Genomic DNA, 22,633 nt, shown 5'->3' on the forward strand with positions numbered 1-22,633 from the left:
CTTTTCAGAACTAACTCTTGTGAAACCAAGTTTATAGTTGGTTTAACTCTTGTGAAACCAATATTATAAAAAGGTATATGAATGCCCAGAAGTCATTCTTGTAAAGTTTTTGAAAAAAGATTCAACAAGTATAAATATTTACTATCGTTCTTTGATCATTTCTAATTTTACTCTATTTTGATAATAATCTAGTTGTCTCTTCTGATATTCCTAATTGGCTTTTAGTAAACTGGACTGGTACAATATTGAGGCGATACGTATATATTTTTATATTTTCAAAAATTCTAAGCTATTAGACATTTAACAATAAAACTACCATGACTAGGGCACCTGGGTGGCTCAGTGGTTGAGCATCTGCTTTGGCTCAGGTCATGATCCTGGAGTCCTGGGATCGAGTCCCGCATCAGGCTTCCTGCAGGGAGTCTGCTTCTCCCTCTGCCTGTGTCTCTGCCTCTCTCTGTGTGTGTCTCATGAAAAAATTAATAAAAATCTTTACAAAAATAAAAATAGAAACCATTATATTAGTGTAAGCAGAGGTGTTTCTGTTTGCTGCCAACCCTGTTTTACCAGAAGGTTCACCAAATCATTTTCCATAAGCTATAAAACAAAACCCTTGAGGTCACTAATTTAGAAGAGGGAAAAAAGGTTTCTTAGTCTTTATTTTACTTGGTTTTTGGTTTATTACACAAGGGCATTAAGTTGATTTAAGATGTGGAGTTGGGAAAGGTAGTTTGGATAAGAATTTTGAACTTTGAAGAGTTACTTGTAGATATATGTTTCTGGCCAAGAAGATGTGGATATGCATTTTTGAAATACACGTTACATCTTTCAGCTAGGAGACCCTGCAAAAACATGAGAGGTGACGCTACACTGGGTATGGGAAGCCATACCCCTTACCAAATACCACTTTTGCCTGGGGCCTTTGTATCAAGTAGTGGTCCTGCCCTAGCTCTAGCACCTTATAATTTTGATAAGGACCTTGCTATCTTTTTGCCAACTTATTTCTTGAAATGACAATAGAGCCTATGTTTGGTGTTTCAAGGCTATGACATATATTCCTAGTGTTTCAGTCTTAAAAAAAATAAATAAGGCTTGGTTTTTCCTCCAAAAATAAAAAAAATTAAAATAAAAACCATTATATCAAAATAATAAAGTAAAGTAATATTAGAGCTAAATGAAAAAATATGATATGATCCTGAACACAGGAACTTATAAATAAATAAATATACTTTTCTTCTCTTTTATTTAAATGGCAAGTAGCTGGTATGTCACTTTAACTCCACGGAACCTCATGCATGCCAATTCTGGATTTCAATACTATTATCCAATAAAGTAACCAGGGCTTCACTGAGAGTAGGTAACCTGGCCTGTCTTGAGCCAAGAAAATTCAGGACAGGCCCAGAACATCATGTTGTCAGTTAGCAAAGATTTAGTCATCTGAAAGGATTATTTTAAAATGACAAATTTAAAGAGATTTCTACCGGCCCAACTGTGACCATCTGAGCATCAAAAGCAAAAATGACCACTGGTCATGGTAACACTTAAGAGAGACAGATGGATGGATGCATAAATTATAACTAAATTGACTGAGTTGATTGAGGCTGGATTTCTCTTTATATATATATATAAACCCATGGTGTCAAGTGTCAGGTATTGCAAGGAAAAACTAGCTGGGACAGGATTGGGGGGCTGTAGGGGAAGGCTAACAATTTCCAAGAAGGAATACTGCAGACAACTAAGTATTTGTACAAATGAATTATACGAGTGTTTTGGTCTCTATAGTTGCCATTTTTCCCCTCTTACATGTTTCTTATACGAAGTCATAATAGCGAGGGTTGTGAGAAGTAACTCAGGAAAGGCACAGACAGTAAAAAGAGCAGACCGTGATAGGAAAGGCTCTTTGAATTCACTGTGACCCACCCCCCATGAGCTATTGACTCAAGTTCACATGGCAGCTGGGGGGCAAGGAGACCTCAAGAAATGAATCAGGCAATAGCCTGAGAATGTTCCTAATCTGAAATCATACAACAATAAATAACTGCCTTCTATTGTGTTAAAGGCGTGGGGTTTCGTCACAGGTGTGGAGCCGATCCATCTTTGTCTAACATATGGAACAGGAGCAACCTGGAAACTATCTGTTAGGTGGATACCACCAAAGCAACCCCCACAGTTTACAGGTAAGGATTCTGAGGCCCACACGGGTGAACTAATTTTCCCAAATCAGAATTTGGATCTAAGTTTCTAACTCGCAGACCAATGATCTGTTTCCATGACATCAAGTTGCCTTACTAGGTTCTAAAACATTATGTATTTATACTAATGAATGAATACATTTTTATGAGTTGCTAAGGTTTTTCTTTCCCAAAGGCTTTAGATTTGTTGATCAAAATCCCAACTTTAAAATAACTGAGGCTCTTCAATAATGTACTTAGGGCTGCATCTCAGTTTGGCGGCTTTAAGGCAAATAGTTCTCAGTTGTGGGTTGATTCTACTTCATGGGGACGTCTGGCAATACCTGGAGGCACTGTTGATTGTCACGACAGGACAGAGGTACACTAGTGGTATCTAACAAGAAAAGGCCAGGGATGCTGCGAAACCTTCTCCGGGGCACAGAAAAGCCCCTCACAACAAAGAGTTATCTGCCTTAAAATGTCTGTAGGGCCAAGGTATAGAGACTCTGACTTAGGAGATCACCTTGAATTTGAAACATAGCTCTGCCACTTACTAGCTAAGATGGTATGGGAACACACAAAATCCGGGTAATAGTACCTACGTCAGTGTTATTGTGAGCAGCAAATAAGGTACCCATGGAACCTACCCCACAGCCTAACACTGATGAAGTCCTCAGCAGTTAGTTGTTATCAGCTCATTAAAGGTGCTCAACATACTGCGACTGGGAATCACTCCAGCTCTTGGAAAAATGGCATTCTGAGACTCTGCGGCTATTTCCCTAGCAACAAATATTCACTGAGCTATCCAGAGGGAGAAACAAATCGCCCTAGCTTAAAGTATCTGCACGAACAATCTTCAACTAGTGCTTAGTTGTGAAAGGTTGCAACGCAGACGATCTTCCCCTAGCTCTCTTTTATGCACTAGAATATGGGGGGAACCAATGGGCAGGAAGGGATGATAAAGACCAGCCTAGGCCTGGCACCTCACCTGCTACTGAGCTACTGCAATTCCATGACTGTTTCACTTCCCTGCACAGCATGGTTCAGGGTAGTGTACATGGATTAGTTAAAAAGTACTTTCTAAAGGTGTTGATGACAATGTGATAACTGTGCAGGCAGGCTGCTATTATCTGGAATGTACTATTATGTCTTTGGTACACAGGTCACTCATATTTAAAGTGGGACTTCATTGGTATCTTCTTGTTCTTCTTTCTTATCTACTTGACTACTAATTTATTTATTAGGCAGTGGTTTCCCAAGCTTTAGTGTGCACCTGGGGAGTTTATTAAACCACAGATTGCTGAGCTCCATCCCCATGGTTTCTGACTCAGTGGGTCTCAGGTGGGGCCCAAGCATCTGCATTTCTAACGAATTCTCCAGGTGATGCTGATGCTGCTGGTCTAGGAAATGCATTTCGAGAACCACTATACTAAAGAAAAGAATCAAAGCGACAGTTCTGAGTATGTTCCTGTTGTCTCTCATCTCAAAAACAAGTGCTATGAGCAGTGAGATTTCTTCACATCCGGAGAGGGACTCTTTGAGATGTCTTCATTTACATGGGACCATTGCAGTAGAATATGCTCTTGTAGGAAACAATTGGCCCTAAACGATTAATTGCAGAAATCATGGGTGGTGGCATAATGGAGACTGACCTTATCAATCTGGGAAACACAATCACCCCGTGCGCCCAAACGGACCAGGGCCAAGGCAGTGAAGATGCTCAGGGAAGAAAAGAACACATTTTCACTTCCTTGATTGTTATCCATCTCTCTGAACAGATTGAAGCAAAACTCTGCATTTGCTGCAGCAAGGGAGGCCATTGTGGAACGAAGTGCCACCTAGAGAACAAAGACAAATGGAATGAGTTCCAATGACATTTTGGGTGATATGATGGTTTTTAAAAATCATTTCTTTTTATATTTGAAGCTTCATTTCTTCAGTCTTGGATGTAACCGTCAAATAACTTAAAACAAAAAGAAAAATTTCCCTTGGTCCAGTATCCTTGTTACCAACACTAAAACTATCTCTTCTGCCAACAGCATCATGAGACACTCATTTTGTTTTACACCAATACTCTTTCGTGCAGTGTTTCTATGTTTCTGCCTATGCTCTCCCACTCACATCCAGGACGTATTTCCAGTTCTCCTTGATGTGGCATTTCAATCATCAGAGGCATCTGAGAGTTCTGTTTTCAACTCCTAAGCAGACATATTCCTGGGTTCTACCGTTGATCAAATCACCCCAGCTTTCTAAGCTGAAATAGAGCAAAAGTGCTCTTTGCACTAAAACAAAGATTAGAACATTAGACAGTCTATTAACAGGACTATAGTCCTTGCTTTCTAAATCTTTAATTTTAAAAAATGTTAGCATTTGGAGATTTAACACATAATTTCCTTCCTTCTCTCTAGAATAGCTGCCATTCATGCGCTTAATCATATACCTTAACTCTTTTTAAGACTGTCCTAACTTCAAGTATTATGCATCTTTGATCCTGTATTTATTATTTTCACACCATTTTCTAACTTTTTTGGAATGTAGAATGTAATTAACCATATTACATATCACAAACATGCACAGGACTTTCCAACACAGAGGTGTCTCTTACTGGAGAACCTGAGGTGTAACAGCAAATTTACAATCCAGGATGAAAATGAGACTGTCTTCAAATTCTTGATAATGTTTCTGAAATATAGAGGGCTGCCACCAGCATGAAATTCTTCAACAATCCGCCTCGGCATTTCTTTGCACTTTTTTCACAATACTCAAGTGATCCCAACACCAAAGGTGGGGTTGTCTCAGACTGAATGAATTCATATGGATCCTCTAAATTATTTTCCTTGAATGTTTTGTGATATTATGCCTAATGGTGTGGCAGGTTCTAAGAGTCATGGACCCTTATGGAACCCAGTCCTAACCCCAACCTTGTTGGTAACAGTTGTGTGACCAGGGTCAAGTCTTTAATTTCTCTAAACTTCTAAAATGAATTGTATTAGGTAAGATGATCAACCTACAGGACAGAATACTATGTGTCCTTCCACCCTTACAGGTGTAAAAGGACCACACCATAACATCAAAGCATTTGGGAGTGGGAGGTAGGAGCAGGTACGGAAAAGCAAGAAGGTCAAGAGGAGGGAGATATGTGTGGCTTGAAAGAATAATATTCTAAAATCGCCGTTGTGTTGATTTTGTTGAAGTCACAAAAACTTAATGCCTTTCAAAGTTACAAATGACATTAAAATAAGTTTTGAATTTTTATTTTATCGAATGGAAACTTGAGCTTAAAAACAAATGAGAAACAACCCTAGTATAATGCCTGACCCATTGTGGACAGTCAATGAATTGAATGAAACTGCTCTATATTCTTTATTAATTCGTAGTAAATTTGTTCTTCCTAAAAGACCACAAATTGGACATTTCCAGAGTGTTCCTGAGGAATTGTATTCTTCCCTTTGGAATTCCAAGCCCTGAGAACATCATTGAGGCACAAGGCCAAAAATGATGCTGTTTTGCAAGGTCAATTTCATCTACTTTCGTATAGGTCCTACTCTTCAGTTATGTCCCCGGAAATACAGGGTGAAAAAATCATTCACACTCCAAACCCTCTTCAGTCCGAGAAAGAACATCTACTGTTTATTAATAATTATCCAGGAAATTTAATGATTTCATATCAAGTCCATGAAAACTAGAGGGATGAGTAGTGGCCGCTGTGATTGGAGAACAGGAGAAGCCCCTTCTAGTAAAGGAGAGAAGGAACCAGAAAAAGGAGAGGACACAGGATGAAAGATGGAAGGCAGCTTTATCCAGCGAGTGATATGTCAGGGACAAGGCCTCCAAACTTTCCAGGAGTTCAAAATCACATTCTACATTGGAAAAATAAGTATTGCTTCTAAGAAAATGTTTTTAAATGAAACAATTGAAATTAGTGAATATAGAAGTAAATATATTTAAATTGAAACATTATTGACTTTTATATTAAATTTTGTACTCATAAGAAGTTTCTTACTTTTAGAGAGAAATTGTATGCTACATTCTCTGTCTTCAAACAGTTTCTAAGACTTCATATTGTTTGCTGAAAAGCATAGTAAATGAAATTAATCACTCTTGGGAAAGTAACTTTAAAAGCAAAATTGTAATAATCATTTCCAAATATTTACAATGAAAATTATGCCTTATGGAAGATTGTGAGTTTATTTCATATATTCTATATAATTTATTTGATATATTTGATATACTATATTCAATGTAATTTGAATCTTTAAGACCTGCAAGATTTAAAAATGACCCTCTCTGGGGATCCACCTGTGTGGCCCAGTGTAGTCTGGAAGTTACTTGGTTAGTATCATATCCCAAAGTACAAAATTTCAATGTACTTTTCTTTGGCCAAGTCCCAATTCTTGGTGCTTTACAAAAGTATCTCTTACTGAGGCGCCTGGGTTTAACAATGGGTTAAACGTCCTACTCTTGGTTTTGGCTCAGGTTGTGATTGCAGGGTTGTGGGATCGAGTACTCTATACTCAGCACAGAGTCTGCTTGGGACTCTCTCTCCCTCCCACAGCCTCTCTCTCTCTCCCTCTATCCTCTCACTCTAAAATAAATAAGGAAATCTTGAAAAAAAAACTTTAATAAAAAGTATGTCCTACTATTTTACCCTCTGGGCAAAGGGGGAGCCCTTTCATGTTTTTAAAAATCATTCCTTCAATCATTTTCTATGTAATAACTACAAATGTTCATGTTCTAATTTTTTAATCATCCTGTTAACTTTTCACAAAGCTATCATTGTACTGCAGAAAAGAGAAACTACACAGGAATTTGTTCATTGAAGTAACTGAGTACACATTTTTATGAGTTAGATAAATTTTATGGCAGAGAAACCATACTAGACAAACAAAAAAAAATGATCTGAAACTTTCCTAGACCGTATAAATTCTTAAGCAATGACTTTTAAAATGATAAACGGTACTATATCATAAGTCTTTAACATTCCTGTACAGGCATGTTTATGCACTTTGAAAAAAAAATACCAAATAGTATGTTCCACTTCACATAATTGTTTTTATCTTTCTCTATGCAGGTGTACTCCAGTTCCCAGAATGAAAGCAAGATTCTTTCTTTCTCTTTTGATATAAAATCTAAATCCCACTGGCACATAGATAAACAATATTTTAAAGGTGCCAAATTGAACTCCAATAAAAGAATATACAATTTTTTTAAATTTTTTAAAAAGATGTTACTTACTTTTTTATGTTCCTAAGTTTCCATCAGGTGACAGATTAATAAATATTAGCATTAATACCAAAACTGTGATTTTCCTTTCTCCTCTAATTACTTTTTATTGCAACTTTAAAAAAAATAATAAACAAGTACCAACAGAAATAAATTAAGTTCAAACAAACCATGCACAAGTATCTAATAATTTGAGTCCCAGTTAAATAACTAAACAAAATGGAAAAGGAAAATAAATTATATTAAGCTACAGAAGGCATCAGTATGATACCACCAAGCATGCCATTGTCCAGACATAGCAATGAAGGAAGGTTCTTTTCAAATCAGGGAAGAACTTGGCTTCAGATTAATTTTTTCATCCCACTAAAAACATACTATATTCTTACATTCTTTACACAAATATCTTAGTTTAAAATACAGATATGTAATTTATTATTTGCAAGTTAACACAAATTAACAAAGATTCATGAAGGTTTTTAAATCCCAAATGTCCGACGTGAGGATCTAATACCCCACAGGAACCCAAAGCTTATTTGTTTACTTCTGGTCTATTTAAATTTAAGAAATGTTTTACCCCTTCCTTCTTAGAGTCAACATTTTTTTATGTCAAAACAAAAGAATACATACGTTCTCACTAAATCTTTTTTTAAAAACTAACAAAAGGCAAGAAAAATAATTTTGAAATAAAGCATGGGAAAAGCTAGAGACAAAACAAAATTTAAAAAACATGAAATCATAATGGTATTTCATGGACCTAAGCATACTACACCTGATTGATAAATTATGTGCCTTAAATGTTTGATCAAAATATTACCTAATCCAAGGGTTATTTTGTCTGTACAAGGAAAAATAATCCTATTTCATGGTACATTATTGAAGAAAAAAAAAACCTGTATTTACTGAATTAAATAAACATTGGGGGAAAAAAAAGAGTAACTACTATCGAGCATGCTTAATTTTTATTCTTATCATAGAAGTCAAATGTAATGCTATCAATAGTTACTTCTCTACAGAAGTATTTTCAAATCTTTCCATTTCTCTTAAAACCTGGTTTCAAATTTTGATAAATCCCTAAGTAGACAAACACATTGCTATGTGATTTTTAAAGCTGAATTTTAATCTCAAAACTTAGGTTTTCCTATGCTTTATTTAAAAATTACAATCTGTTCTTAAATAAGAACACTGGAAATATAGAATCTAGATTTGTACAGAATTCCCCAAGTGCTATTTTACCTATTCTAGAATGGAATATGATGTGTTCTACTTGTCTCCGATCCCCTGCATAGGGGTGCCTGCCCTTCTCCCCATGACACCACATAAAGTCAGCCATAGACAAGCCATAAGATAGAGAAGCTGAGGGCAGGACTAGGCAATGATTTTGATATTGTTTGATGAGTTCAGACCCTCAGGTACAGAGAAACAGCCATTGTTCTCTCTCTCTCTCTCTCTCTCTCTCTCTCACCGTCATTACTCCCATTCAAAGTGTCTGGCCAGACTTTAAGTTGTGGGCTTTAGAAATATTTACCTTACTCTCTTCATAGAGGAAGTTAGCAGCTGGTTGGGTGAGTCTGAAAGAGTTCCTTGCATTACTCTGAAATATAAAGCCTCTGACTCAGACACTCCCTACTTCCTTTTGTGATGACCATGGAAGTTTTAAATAATGGCATTAAAATGTAATTATGTTAAGGCCCTTTATAAAGTAAATTAAGAGAAATGTGTAGCACATGAGCTACAGATCCAATTCAAAGTAGTCAAAATAGATGTTCTAATAAGTATAATTTAGCATGAAATTTTAACTAGATATTAGCATCACATAGTATTTTTATGTAGTATATGTAAATATTCATATATTGTGCTACACCTGGTACTTTTCTTTTTAAAAAAGATTTAATTATTTATTCATGAGAGACACAGAGAGAGAGCCAGAGACATAGGCAGAGGGAGAAGCAGGCTCCCTTCAGGGAGCCTGATGCACAGACTCAATACTAGGACCCTGGGGTCATGACCTGAGCCAAAGGCAGATGCTCAACCACTGAGCCCCCCAGGTGCCCCGGTATTTTTCTATATGGAAAGGCATGCTTTTCAAATTCAATCACTCGTTTTTGTTATTGCTGTTTGCTGGATTCTACTTTCTCCTTGGATTTTGGTATCTAACAAAGCCTCACCTTCAAGGATTCATACTCCAAGGTGTGTAATACTGTCACAGGAGGTCATCAGTGCCCCCCCTCCCAGAAGGAGAGGGGGCAAAGAGCTGGGGTACACAGTGGAGGAAGCAAGCACTGCTCTGGCTAAGAGATGGGATTTCTGTGTTTGAGGACAGGAGGTGAGCTCACTCTTTTTGCACTGGTCGGGTTTTACTTTACAGTGTTTCTGACTTTACCTTATACATTAATTCCTACAAGCATCTGCCCACCTTGCCTTCATTTTAATTGCATGTTTTAATGCTAGAAGGGAATATCCTGATCGTTTAAATCCCAAATGTCCGACTTGAAGATCTAATATCCCAAGGGAACCCAAAGCTTATTTGTTTACTTCTGGTCTATTTTAATTTAAGAAATTTTTTACCCCTTCCTTCCTATCCACTCTATCAGAGGGCTAGATGTGTTTGAACATACCAAACACAATCAAGGAGAGACCTACCTCCAGCAGATGAATAAGCTAGTGCAGAACACTGAACACTAACAAAAACAAAATTCAAAAAATATATATAATTATTACCTCAAGAGAAAACAAAGATGACACAGTGAAATGTATATCCTACTACACTTTTTAGCTCAGCCATGGGTAATATTCTCTTAGTTGTAATGATTTAAATATTAAGTATTGAGCTAAACAAGGCTATTGATAGATCTCTGCAAGGATGCTAGGAGGAAACTGTCAGTAGGGGTCAGGTGGGAAATAGGTTATCCAAGAGGCACATCTTCCTTCCATGAAAGGAAGTTTACAGATAGTCCTTAAAAGTAAAATGCAAAAAAAAAAAAAAAAAAAAAAAAGGCAGCATTAGCATGATATTTAGATGTCTGGAGGAAGATACAAGCCAGAATTAAAAGCACTTGAGATTGGAGATATGTCTACACCCATGAAATCACCACCGCAATCAATCATATTTCAATCAAGTGGTTTTAAAAACAAAAGCATTGAGAGTTGTTTTTCCTGTTATGTGAGAAGCAGGGAGGGGGGCAGGGTGAAGAGGGCACTGCTGGTCTATTTGATCAGCTTTGTGGTCTCATTTTGACTCCTCACTGCTTAGATCACCTATAAGCTTGCATTAGATGAAGGATAAAATACTAGACCTAGGGTTAAGTTCCAGCTTGGCAACCCTACCAGCATGTGACCTTGAACTGATAATTTAGTTACTCTGAGCCTCCATTTTCCTATCCATAAAATCAGAATTCAGATCAATTCTTTTTTTATTTAAAAACATATGAATGGGGACACTAGGGTGGCTCAGTCAGTTGGGCATCTGCCCTTGGCTAGAGTCATGATCCCAGGGTCCTGAGATTGAGCCCCATGTCCAGCTCCCTGTTCAGTGAGGAGCCTACTTCTCCCACTCATACTCATGCTCTCTCTCTCTCTCTCATTATAGGGTTGCCAAGCTGGAACAGAGATGTATCTCTGTCTCTCTCTCCCAAATAAATTAGTAAAATCTTAAAAAAAAAGTCCCATATGAATGTATGTGTACACATATAGATGCTATATACTATACCATATATACTATGAAAACATACCAGCATAGCGCTTAGTGTAGGATAGGCCCTCAATAATTTTAATTCCCCTCCGTGCTTACTTTGCCCTTGCTATAATGTATTACATGTGATTACATACAACATAAAAAGTAGGATCGCCTCAATTGTTTTTTTTTTTTCAATTGTTTTTTTTTTCAATTGTTTTTTATATATCATTTTACCTTCTGGAATCTGGGGTTTTAGGGCTACTACCCCTCTAGTGTGATAGCACCATCCTTCTGAAAATAACACAGTGATAAATAATACAAGGAGATTTTCATCACAGGAGGAATGGGGACCACTTTCAGGAATAATGGGCAGTTGGGAGTGCAAGCTCAGTGTTAAGAGCTGGGGAGGGGACATCTGTTGGCATGGAGGTTGCTACATGAACAGAAGAACCAGGGTGCTCAATTGGTTCCAGTTTGCCTGAGACTTACCTGGTTTTAGTGCTTAAAGTCCTATATCCTGAGACCCCCTTAGTCCTGGTGGGATGCCCACTGGGACACATTTCTCCCCTCTCAGCCACAGTTCCCAGACCATTGCTTATCTAGCACACCCCCAAAGTGTGCTCCAAACCAGGTCATGGTCATTTAATTCAAACTATCTTGAGACACACAAAATATATTGCTGACACCCAAAATATGTCCTCATCTGCTCACTGATGCCTGAAATCACCATGACAAGACACATGGGGTCTCCAAGCCACAGTCAGAAGTAAAGCACAGGGCAGCCCGGGTGGCTCAGTGGTTTAGCACGGCCTTTGGCTGGGACGTGATCCTGGAGACCCGGAATTGAGTCCCATGTTGGGCTCCCTGCGTGGAGCCTGCTTCTCCCTCTGCCTGTGTCTCTGCCTCTCTCTGTCTGTGTCTCTCATGAATAAATAAAAATCTTTGAAAAAAAAAGTAAAATACAAAAGAATACACACATTATGATTCCCCATATGAGACGATCAGGCCAAGCAAAATTGAATTTTTAAGGATGTTTACATAGGTGGGCAGCCTATGTTAAGGAATAATCACCTTTATTAGCTCTACTTACCTCTTGGGGGAGGGAAGGTTTTGTTCGTAAAAGGATGAGGAGGAGGCTTCCAAGATTCTGGCAATGTTCTATGCATATATTGAATGCACTTTTATGTATCCAAGTTATATTTCATAATTTTAAAAAGTCGATTAAAATATATAAGGAAATAAAATGCCTCAGAAATAGGATCAAGTGCATTGTATATTAACTGATAACTCATCTACTCCTGATGGCAAATTTTGATGGAGGATGGGAGGGCGGGGGGCCTTGAGCTTAAGATAAACAGAGTGGCAGTGACTTAAGGAACAGGATGCCAAATGAAACTGGACACCAGACAGACATGGTGCATGCTGGGAGACCAGGGGTCTCAGTGTTCCCTCCAGCAATCCCCAAACCTAGCAATCCCTCCAGAGAAGGCACCTGGAGAGATTTCAGGCTCTGCATGTGATCATCGGCCACATTGGCCATCTTTCTTGAGATTTAGCAGTGAGCTTAGCTCTCACCTACAGTAGCAAAAACAGGAACAACCTTTTAAACATGCAAATCAGTAACATATTCACGCCAGCATCCTGGTACACACATACAGTGATGAAACTCTGATCTCCTTTCTGGAAGCAATGCATTCTCACTCATAAAGAAAGTGTTTCCACACCGCTCTGGACTGTTCAGTCCTACATATTTTCCCAATGCACTTAGGAAAGGTACAGAGAAGAGGCAAGTGGAAAGCCTCATTGACCACTATCTAATTTTAAAAAAAAAGCATTTCTCTTTAAAAAAAAAATTATTTATTTATTCATGAGAGACACAGAGAGAGAAAGGCAGAGGGAGGAGCAGGCTCCCCGCAGGGAGCCCGATGCTGGACTCGATCCCAGACCCCGGGATCATGCCCAGAGCCAAAGGCAGATGCTCAACCACTGAGCCACCCAGGCGTCCCAGAAACAAGCATTTCTAAGCAGAACTTTTTCCCTAAAAACTTGAGAATTAGGTTTTAAAGACTGTCCATAGGTGTAGTCTACACCTTCCCTGCCCCAGCACCTGCTTATTGATGTGTAGACTTAGCTTCTGGGATGGTTTGCCTGTGACTCAGAGTAAGCACTGTCCCTAAAGAAGTTAATAAGCGTTTAGCCTTTGCACCAGGTTTCAAAATAGTATCTGACTAAAGCGGTCATTATGGGGTTCACTCAGTTTGTACACGAATCAGATTTGAAGGGGTAATCTGCCCAACTCTCTTCTTTATAATGCCACTGGTTTTAATGTAAACATAAAAAAATTTCAGGATCTAGAGTATTTACCAGCCTATCTCAAAATATACCTTCTATTTGTGAGAAGGATCATCAGTAAACCAAAGTTAGACAGCAGAGACTCCATGAGTTTTATATAAAATCTTATTGTAACTTCCCATTGATTTCTTGTAGTCTAATTCCTTTCAACATTATCCCGTGAAGATGTACTTAGCATAAGAGCCTAAAATCGAATTTAATACAATATTTTCATCACTTCTCAAACTCAGATGTTCAAACTATTTTAAGTGGTTTCTTAAACTATTTTAAGTGGTTTCTTTTTGTACTGTCCTCCATCTTTCTCTCACTTACTCTTTATACCAGGTTTTTTTTTTTTCTGGCCTGGAATTTTCCAGAAATGTATCTGTTGGGTTTGTAATCTCATATGGCTTCTCCAGATGCTTACCTGAACTGAGCAGCCCCAGAGAGAAGCTGAAACTTGGGGTGTTAGTTCATTCTTGTTACCCAGCCAGACTCTTCTCCACCCTCTGATCTGGCAATGGAAAGCCACATCTGCAACACCTAGATCCTCCCTGCTATAATACAGGCTACAGTTCATTGAAATGGGTTTGCCACTTGATAAGTGGCCACGTGTAGGCAAAGGTAGGTTAGGATCAATTGGTTGCTGACAACTTTGCCATTAGAACATACCATAGAGGGGCACACATTCCAGTCCCAGCACTAGAATCACATGGCTGAGCTCTGTGCTGTACCCACATGCATCTGCTGTGCAGGGAAGGAACCACAAACCTAGTTCTTTGGGCTGAATGTTTTCCAGAGGATAGCCAATGCTTACCCAAAAGACTGGGTCTTCTACTCTAAAAAGCTATTGGAATCTGAAGAGGCCATAATCTTAACAGTAGCTTATCAATTTTGAATTTTTGTTTCTTTCCATGTAAGAAAAGGATCCAGCTAGCTTACCCAAAATCAAATCGTCATTGTTCACTTCCATGATGGTTTATGAGTAATGTAATAGTAGAGAAAAATAAAGTCATAAATAATCCTTGACACTTATTTTGATTTAGCAGTTTCAATAAATTTTCTGATGGAAAAGATTGTTGTTAATACAGAAAACAGGATTACAAGTGGATTTCCTATTCTCTGTATTTGGATTGCATGGAGCTGAAACATGTTTAATTCCATATCCTTTCTATCCACCTATTGTAGGCATAAAGTACTTTCTAGTGGTAAAATAGCCAGTAGGAAAAAGGTAAGGGATCTATGTGACACATAAACTGGATAATCCTCCTGGAATTATCAAGAGTCAACCATAATTAAAGTCTCACCAATGTTTTCTTCTCCACTTTAACTCAGACAACCCTCCTACTACTGTGTTTGCAAGAGTCTATTTAGAACTAACTAATCCCAAAGTGACACATGTCTGAGAAGGAAGCTGAGCCACAGGAACTGGCATGTCATATCAATTCTCTCTTGCCATACAATGATAACCCAAAAGTCCATAGGTCTTAACAGTTCATGAGTGCAGATGAAGTCACGTGAATCATAATAACCTAAATTTGACTGTCTCTTGTCCTCACTTATTTACCCAGGATTGAAGCCTGCTATGAAGCCAAAGAAACAAGTCTGCTTGCTGGCTAAAGCCAACATGAGCCTTCCATATTTCTCTTCTGTTCTGGTACCTTGATCAACATCCTCAATCTCCAGGATTCTTGAGGATCCCTCATCTTTGTTGCTGCTCAATGAAGGAACACCGGTGTCCCCACCAGGAATACTATTCCCTGGTGTCCTCACAATTGTCAAAGGGGAGATCAACACCTTCATCTGGTCCAATGAAGAAATGAGAAGAAGGTCTCTTCTTCATTCATATTATACTTTATGACAAAGCACCTAGCAGTAATGCATCTCCCAAGATTTGTCATCTCAACAGTTTCTTTGGCTGATGCTTATCCTTGGGACCAGGTGAATAGCAGAGATTGTTTTGTTTTGTTTTGTTTTGTTTCATTCATCCACGGTACCCATAAATACCCACACATAAACATCCTTTTGATAGACTCCTTGCTTCAATTAAATTATAAGTAGGCATTTTGGGGAATTACCAAACCATCATATGGCCCAAATATGTCTACATTTTCTTCACTGTTACTACTGAATTTTCTATCTTTAACATTTCATATGAAGGCTTTATCTGGAGCATACTCTCTTATTACTACCCTCAAGTGAACTGCTAAGCATATCTTCTCTTAAAAGGCATAAATTAAAGTGAATAAAATGTCCCCCTTTCCTAGCAGAAGGCTGGGGAATAAAACAAAGTAATCTATCTAGACCCAAAATCATTCCTCTTTCTTCCCTCATGTATATGACAGTGTCTGGTATTATACTCAGCCTTAAAAAAATGCTATTGAATTAATGAAATGACCTAGGGTAAAATGTTATGACAGAAAAGCAAATAAGTGAGAGCTCTGAGGAAGAAATAATTAATTGAAAGTAGGAGTCTTAGTAGGCCTCACAAGTGAGCAAGCATCTGATCTGGATCTTGAGGAATGAAGAGGAGAAGCATTCCAGGGAGGGAGAAGAGCCCGAGTAAAAGCCCATGGAAATGAGTGTACATGATGTGTTCTTGAAATAGCTGGCAAATACCTAGTGAAGTGGTGTGGAGGAGTGGAGGATGATAATGTCATCAACAGAGACAAGGAATTCAGCCATAAGAGCATACGGGACAGAAGAAGAAGAGAGAACAGGTTCTGTTTTTGATATATTGAATTTGAGATGCCTATAGGACATCCAGCTAGAAAAAGTAGTTGGAAATTCAAGTCTGTATATGAGAGAGGTGTTTGGTGATATACATGCTAATTTGGGAGTCTTTGACACCTAAATGGTAATTAAAACCAAGAATGAAATTACCAGACAAAGGGTCCAGAGAAAGAAGAAAAAAAGCTCATTGAGAAGGCCCCCTGAGAAATTTCTACCTTTATGAGAAAGGCAAAGCAAGGATCCAGGCCCCTACAGGAACTTTTAAAAGCCTGGCATTATGCTATGGCTAGAATTAAATATTTGAAGAAGAATCAAGTAGCATGGTTACATGACTTTTCTGCAGTAGCAGCATGAAGCCCAATAGCAACACAGAGAAAAAAATAGTTGGGTTTTGAATTATAAACGCAGATGAGGTGGATTTGAATTTAGTGTTAATGAGAGTGTGGTTGAAATGCTGGACCATGAAGTCCAGGTTCAACAGAGCATAATAGAGCATGAGCCTCTTCACAATCTCCCAGAGCATAGAGATGATTTCAGAACCATGGACATCGGCACATGGGGCTCCAGCCCCAAATTCCTGTACCTGCAGCAAGCACAGTGAACCTTGGCAGGCTACCTAGAAGGTGGACCGTAAGATTTTGCACATCATTATGCTGGAAGGCAAGATGTTATAAGCATGTTTAATGGGAATTTGAGCCACACAAAGGTCAGTAAATGTGACTGGGGTAAAGAGCTCAAAACTCCGAAGTGGATCCACTCCAGCAGGTAACAAGGTCCACATGTGCTCAAAGAAGTGGCCTCCTGAGGAGGACAAGAGGCTAGATATTAGATAGTATACCAAATGGATGTCAAGCCAGGGACACTGTGAGAGAAAGATCACGAATAGGAACTAAGACCCCGATGCCAAAGTCCTCTAGAGCTCTAAGAGTCTGGCAGATGGGAAATAGCCAGGCTTGGAGAGAAAGGGTGGATTTAGGTGTTTAGAGTTTTAAAGGAGACAGGGCAATAGGAGAAGATGATAGAAAAATGCTCTGAAGATGTTGGTGGGGAGCCAGAGAAAAGCTCTTATCTTCTCCTCCTAGCCTCAGACAAGGAGTTCATAGGAAATAAACAGCTTCCACTTGAGAAGGGTTTGAAGCAGGTATTAGGAATAAATTCAGGATTATATGAAGTACGGGTTGAGGAGGCTGTGACCTCTGGTTAGAGCTCTGTAGTTGGGCTAAGAATACACAGTTTCTGCAGTGACAGAAAACTAATGGAAAGGGTGTTGGTCTACAGTGGTTCTCTACATGAGGAGTAGCCTAGGGATTCGTGTGATTTTTCCAAAGAACAGAACAAAAACTCTTAATCATGTGCCTTCTGATAGACAGATACTAAAGTAGGAACTGTAAAGGCACATCAAGGAATGAAAAAAAAAAATCCCTGTCCTCATGGAATTTTCAGTATACTTAGGGTTAAAAGACATTAAAATGCATAAAAAGAATGAGAAATGCAGAGTGTATGGAGTTTAAGGAGGCTGAGGTCCTTGCAGGCTGAAGCCGTCGTGATGGCAGCAGGGATGGGGAAGAGGGAGCTGGGCTCTGGAGAGCAGGTACTTTTAGAATAAAGAGAAATGGGAAGGCTCCTCCAGGAGAAGATGTTCACATTAGAAAGACCTGAAAGTATTAAAAATGATACTTTATTAAGGATTCATTTCAAAAATCACCCCATGTTGCGACCGAATGAGAAAGGTGTAGAGATGAAACAAGGGGCAGAGATGAAACCAGACTGGCCACTGCTGCTTACTGTTGAATCCGGCTGATGGATACTGGGTTTGCTGTAGACTCTTTCCCCCCTTTCTGCATATGCTTCAAAAACTCCACAAATGGTAAAACAGAATTTAAAAGTTTTGATTGGAATGACAGTCTATGAAGAGAGCAATAGTATACAATTAAATCAAGTTAAAAAAAAAAAAGAAAGAAAGAGAGAGAGAGAGAGAGAATAAAGAGTGCTGAAAACTGGAAATCCACATTTAGTGTCCTGAGCTCCTGAAGGCGAAGGAGACCAGTTTGGACGCCTCACAACGTTCATGCATGGTCACCTTTGAGAGCTCAGCCTGCAGGAGGCTCCTGAGAACTGCATTTATGGATTTTCACTGTTCCCTCTACCGCATCACACCCATCATCATCTTCTTCTTTGTCACCAAGTGCTCCTTAGTGAGCTCCCAGAGCAAGCAGGCAACACTCCGCAAGGTATACCAATAGTCTACACAAGAGCGGCCTCCCGGGGTGCCTGGGTGGCTCAGTGGTTGAGCGTCTGCCTTTGGCTCAGGTCATGATCCCGGGGTCCTGGGATCGAGTCCTGCATCCGGCTCCCTACAGGGAGCCTGCTTCTCCCTCTGCCTGTGTCTCTGTGTCTCTCATGATTGAATGAATGAAATCTTGAAAAAAAAGATCTACCTTTCATTTATTTCAGGTTTATTTTTTTTAAGATTTCATTTATTTATTCATGAGAGACACAGAGAGGCAGAGACACAGGCAGAGGGAGAAGCAGGTTCCCTGTGGGGAGCCTGATGCAGACTTGATCCCAGGACCCGGGAATCACGACCTGAGCCACCCAACTGCCCCTCATTTCAGGTTTATAGTCTTCAATCCAGTGCTTGCTGACTTCTCACCGGTGGGCTAGCGAGGATTCAGTTCTATTGAATAAACATGAAAGGACAGATCAGCCCGTGGAAAGGCAGAACAAGAGGAGAAGCAAGAGGAGGAGAAAGGGGAGGAAGATCTGCAGACCTCCCAAATGCGTGTTCCCCTCACTAAACGGTCTCCTATTTACTGACGTATGATTTTTTTTTCACCTTTTCTCCATCAAGTTTCTCTTTTCACAACTGAGATGGGGAAAATCCCCGGTTACAATACCATGACGACTCTTCCTTTGCAAAGCAATGAATTCATACTGCATCCCTTCTTGCCTCTTCCTCAAGAACACTACTTTTGGAGGTTATTATTAAAGCCCATCAATAAGAATAGCAATAAAACATCATGTAAGGGAAATTTCCTACACATCCTAAAATAGATTAGGATAAAAAAAATAGATTAGGATATTCTCTGTAAGCTGAAGTCATTTGCATTTTGTTTTGCCAGGTGTTTTTGTTTGTTCTGAATTGCTGACATTGAAATTTTATTTCAAACTGTGTTTACCGTATCTAATCCTCTGATCTAAGTTATCTATTTGACTAAAACCTTGCAGCAGCAAGTTCCATGGCTTAATTTCATGGTTAATTCATCCTAAATGCTTTGAATGTTAGGTCTATTTTTATTTCTTAGTGTATTCTCTGTTGTTACACGATGGGCAGGGCACAAAACAATTCCATTATTCCACATGTCCTATTTACATGTCAGTATTTACCCTATCTTTTCCTTCTGTCTCTACCTCCTCCACTTTCTTCTTCCCTCTTTTATTTAGAAATGAATAATCTTAGCTCTCGCCCAGCCATAAATACAGTGATGGAGTATTCTCCTCAGACATTTAAATGAATGCAGTCATTGGAACTTTCTACAATCTCTTCTCATCAGAATTTCAAATATCGGAGGCCTTATCAGTTTTCACTCATTTGTGCCAAGTCATTTCATCACGTCGTCATGGCCACAAACAACAGAATAATGAATGGTAGTTTTCCAGAGAACTGAGTCCTCACTATTGCTTATTAGTAACCTTTCCTATTTGAGCTCTTTTAGTTCTCTGATATTTATGAACAGACTGTGACAGGGAGGTTACCCAAATAAAATACAGTTCTAGTTTCTTTTTCCTTTTAATTTTTTTTATAGAGATTGTGTACATGAGCCCTCAAGGGGGGTATAGGAGGAGGGACACAGAGAGAGAGAAAGAGAGAATCTCAAACAGGCTTCACACGCAGTGCAGAGCCCATCTCAGGGCTTAATCCCACAACCCTGAGATCAGGACCTGAGCCAAAATCAAGAGTCAAGTGCTTAACTAAGCCATCCAGGCACCCCCAGTTCTAGTTTCTTAAAAAGCAAATTAGAGTCCACTTTTCTTTTTTTTTAATAAATTAATTTTTTATTGGTGTTCAATTTTAGAGTCCACTTTTCCATCAGAGAATGTCAACTGCCAAATAAATGCAATAATTGGTCCTTTTGGATTTCCTGAATTATTTTTTCACCCCAATTTGAATATCATTATCTTTCATGGAAAATATTCTTTTATACATTATAATTAATATAATCCCAGTTCATTAAGCTTTGATCAATTTCAGTGGCAAGGTTGAATGTAAATGATGTATAGGCATCATCTACTTCTTAAATGTTTGTGTTAAGCCACGTGGCTTTTAGGAAAGACCTTCATTGCTACCTGTTTTTGCTAAACAAAATAAATCCAAGAGATTTTCTCTTTTATGGAAAAAAGTAAAAAATGAAAACAGCGTTTGGTGTTTGTTTTGCAGGAGCCACTGTAGCACCCCAAGCAGCAGCTAGAGCAGCGCCACTGGCTCCTTCCCCGGGAACCACACTGGGCATCTCAGCAGCAGCCCCAGGGCTGTGAACTGTGTCTGTGAGCAGCTGGGCTCTATCTCCATTGATTTTGTGCATCTGTGTCCTAAGGTACCAGAAATTCCTAAGAGAGGTTATTTTGGGATCAGAGAACCCTCAAACATTTTTCCATATAAATTAATGTAATTGCTTCTTCACTTCAGGCCATCCCAGTTTACAAAAGGATGGCAGGGGAGGTGAGGGGAATCTGTATTTAGTTTTTCTATAACGTTTTATTTTCTCTGTATTTAGTTTTTCTATAACCTTTTATTTTCTCATCCTTTAACATCATGGTTCTGTTTCTCACTGGGCACATTAAAACTGTATTCTAGCTACATTCCTCTACTTGCAATGTAATTTTAAGATCTCTACTTTAATTTTAATTAGATTTTTGAATTCAGTGACCTGGGAGGTAAACACAAATCCAATTCTGTCTTTATTAAAGATATATAATGAGCTAAAGAAAATTTTAGAGATCATTTAAATCTAAATCTCCTGCTTAATAATATGAGAAAACTGGGACTCAGAAAGTTTGTGCTTTTGTAAAATAAGAAACATTTGGCAGACACCTAGGTGGCTCAGTCTGTTAGGCACCAGAATCTTGATTTCAGCTCAGGTCATGATCTCAGGGTTTTGAGAGGCCTGCATTGGCCTCTGTACTGGGTGTGCAGTTTGCTTAGGATTCTTTGTCTCCTTCTCCCTCTGCCCCTGCCCACTCACCCCAATAAAAAAAGAAAAGAAACATTTGGAACTAGACCCCAGGGTGCCTGGAATTTTTTTTTCATTAAACCATAGTTTGTTCTGGATACTTCTCGCTTATCTGCAAGGACCCCCATTGTTGCCTCAGAGACTTATTCTAAGAAGTCAGAAGTTAATGTGGCTACTTTACTCATGAATGTGCCCACAATAGCTGGCAGCCCATCAGTTCTTATAAGGGCCTGTGAGAAACAGAGAATCCCATATGATCTCATAGGAAACTAACATAAAACAATTCAACACGGAGTTGTTTCCTTACCATTTTGGGAGTAATACTTTCCCAACCCATGCAAACTCTTAAAGAGGGGTGCCTTTTTGAGTGGAGCATATAGAGATTCTGGTCTTTAAATAAAAAAACTATGTATGGGTATATGAAACATAAAGAACATATTAAATGAGTATAAACTAATGGCAAATCTATGAAGATAAAGGAAATATTAAAACATTTATTATTATCATTTCATTTAAAATTGTGTTAATTTAATTATGAATAAAATATAAACAAAAGTGAGAATAAAAACTGGGACCACTGGGATCCAGTCTGTGCAAAAAGTCACATTCAGAGAAAACACAAATCCCATTCCATTTACTTAGGCTTCCTTAAAGAGACCTTTCTAAGGATTTCACAAAGCATGCCACATAAGAAGTCCCTCCTAGATCCTTTTTAGATATCTCTTCTCATCCCCAAACTTTCACTCATAGCAGTGACTAAATATCCTTCCCTACATCACAAATCCTCACAACTATGCCCACTTTCTATTCATCCCTTCCTCCTTTGTACAAGTTCACACTATCCCCATCCACAGAACACCTAATGACATGAGACCCACCCACTCCTCCCAGCCATGCAAAGTACATAGACGTCTCTTGGAAGTTCAGCTTTTTTCCCATTCTGACTACATTTCATGAGACTATCATCTCCCTTTGTTCTGGTGAAAAGCAGTAACATTCTGTGGGGGGGGGGGGGGGGTAATGTAGATAGCAATGAAAAGAAAATAAGGTCAGATGCTAAACAATTTTTTTTTTTTTTATGACAGTCACACACAGAGAGAGAGAGAGAGGCAGAGACACAGGCAGAGGGAGAAGCAGGCTCCATGCACCGGGAGCCTGACGTGGGATTCGATCCCGGGTCTCCAGGATCGCGCCCTGGGCCAAAGGCAGGCGCCAAACCGCTGCGCCACCCAGGGATCCCGATGCTAAACAATTTAAACAACATAGTGAGC

The 22,633-nt window shown here is 38.9% G+C and overlaps 1 protein-coding gene and 1 long non-coding RNA gene across 6 annotated transcripts in view; one reads left to right on the plus strand and one right to left on the minus strand.

The window, feature by feature from the left end:
* Positions 1 to 22,633, minus strand: part of SERPINB7 (serpin family B member 7) — a 56,656-nt gene that overhangs the window by 18,235 nt on the left and 15,788 nt on the right. Inside the window, exons 1-3 of one of the 4 annotated variants that reach the window (XM_077888705.1) lie at positions 8,920 to 9,012; positions 6,175 to 6,240; positions 3,824 to 4,009 (exon numbers count right to left, since the gene is read on the minus strand). In XM_077888705.1, coding sequence (XP_077744831.1) covers positions 3,824 to 3,991 — 168 coding nt within the window. In that variant the 5' untranslated portion in view covers positions 3,992 to 4,009; positions 6,175 to 6,240; positions 8,920 to 9,012. Of the gene's footprint in view, positions 1 to 3,823; positions 4,010 to 6,174; positions 6,241 to 8,919; positions 9,013 to 22,633 lie in introns of those variants that run through there. The other 3 variants (XM_077888843.1, XM_077888769.1, XM_077888917.1) reach the window with 3 other exon arrangements.
* Positions 8,654 to 20,989, plus strand: LOC144308468 (uncharacterized). Of its 2 annotated transcripts, none has more exons than XR_013374956.1 (4): positions 8,654 to 8,803; positions 9,554 to 9,717; positions 14,970 to 15,339; positions 20,570 to 20,989. It is a non-coding gene; the product is annotated as an uncharacterized LOC144308468 (long non-coding RNA). The 2 variants fall into 2 exon arrangements; XR_013374965.1 differs by lacking the exon at positions 20,570 to 20,989 and adding an exon at positions 18,747 to 18,901.

The sequence above is a fragment of the Canis aureus genome, chromosome 1 (assembly GCF_053574225.1).
Source record: "Canis aureus isolate CA01 chromosome 1, VMU_Caureus_v.1.0, whole genome shotgun sequence".
Lineage (NCBI taxonomy): Eukaryota > Metazoa > Chordata > Mammalia > Carnivora > Canidae > Canis > Canis aureus.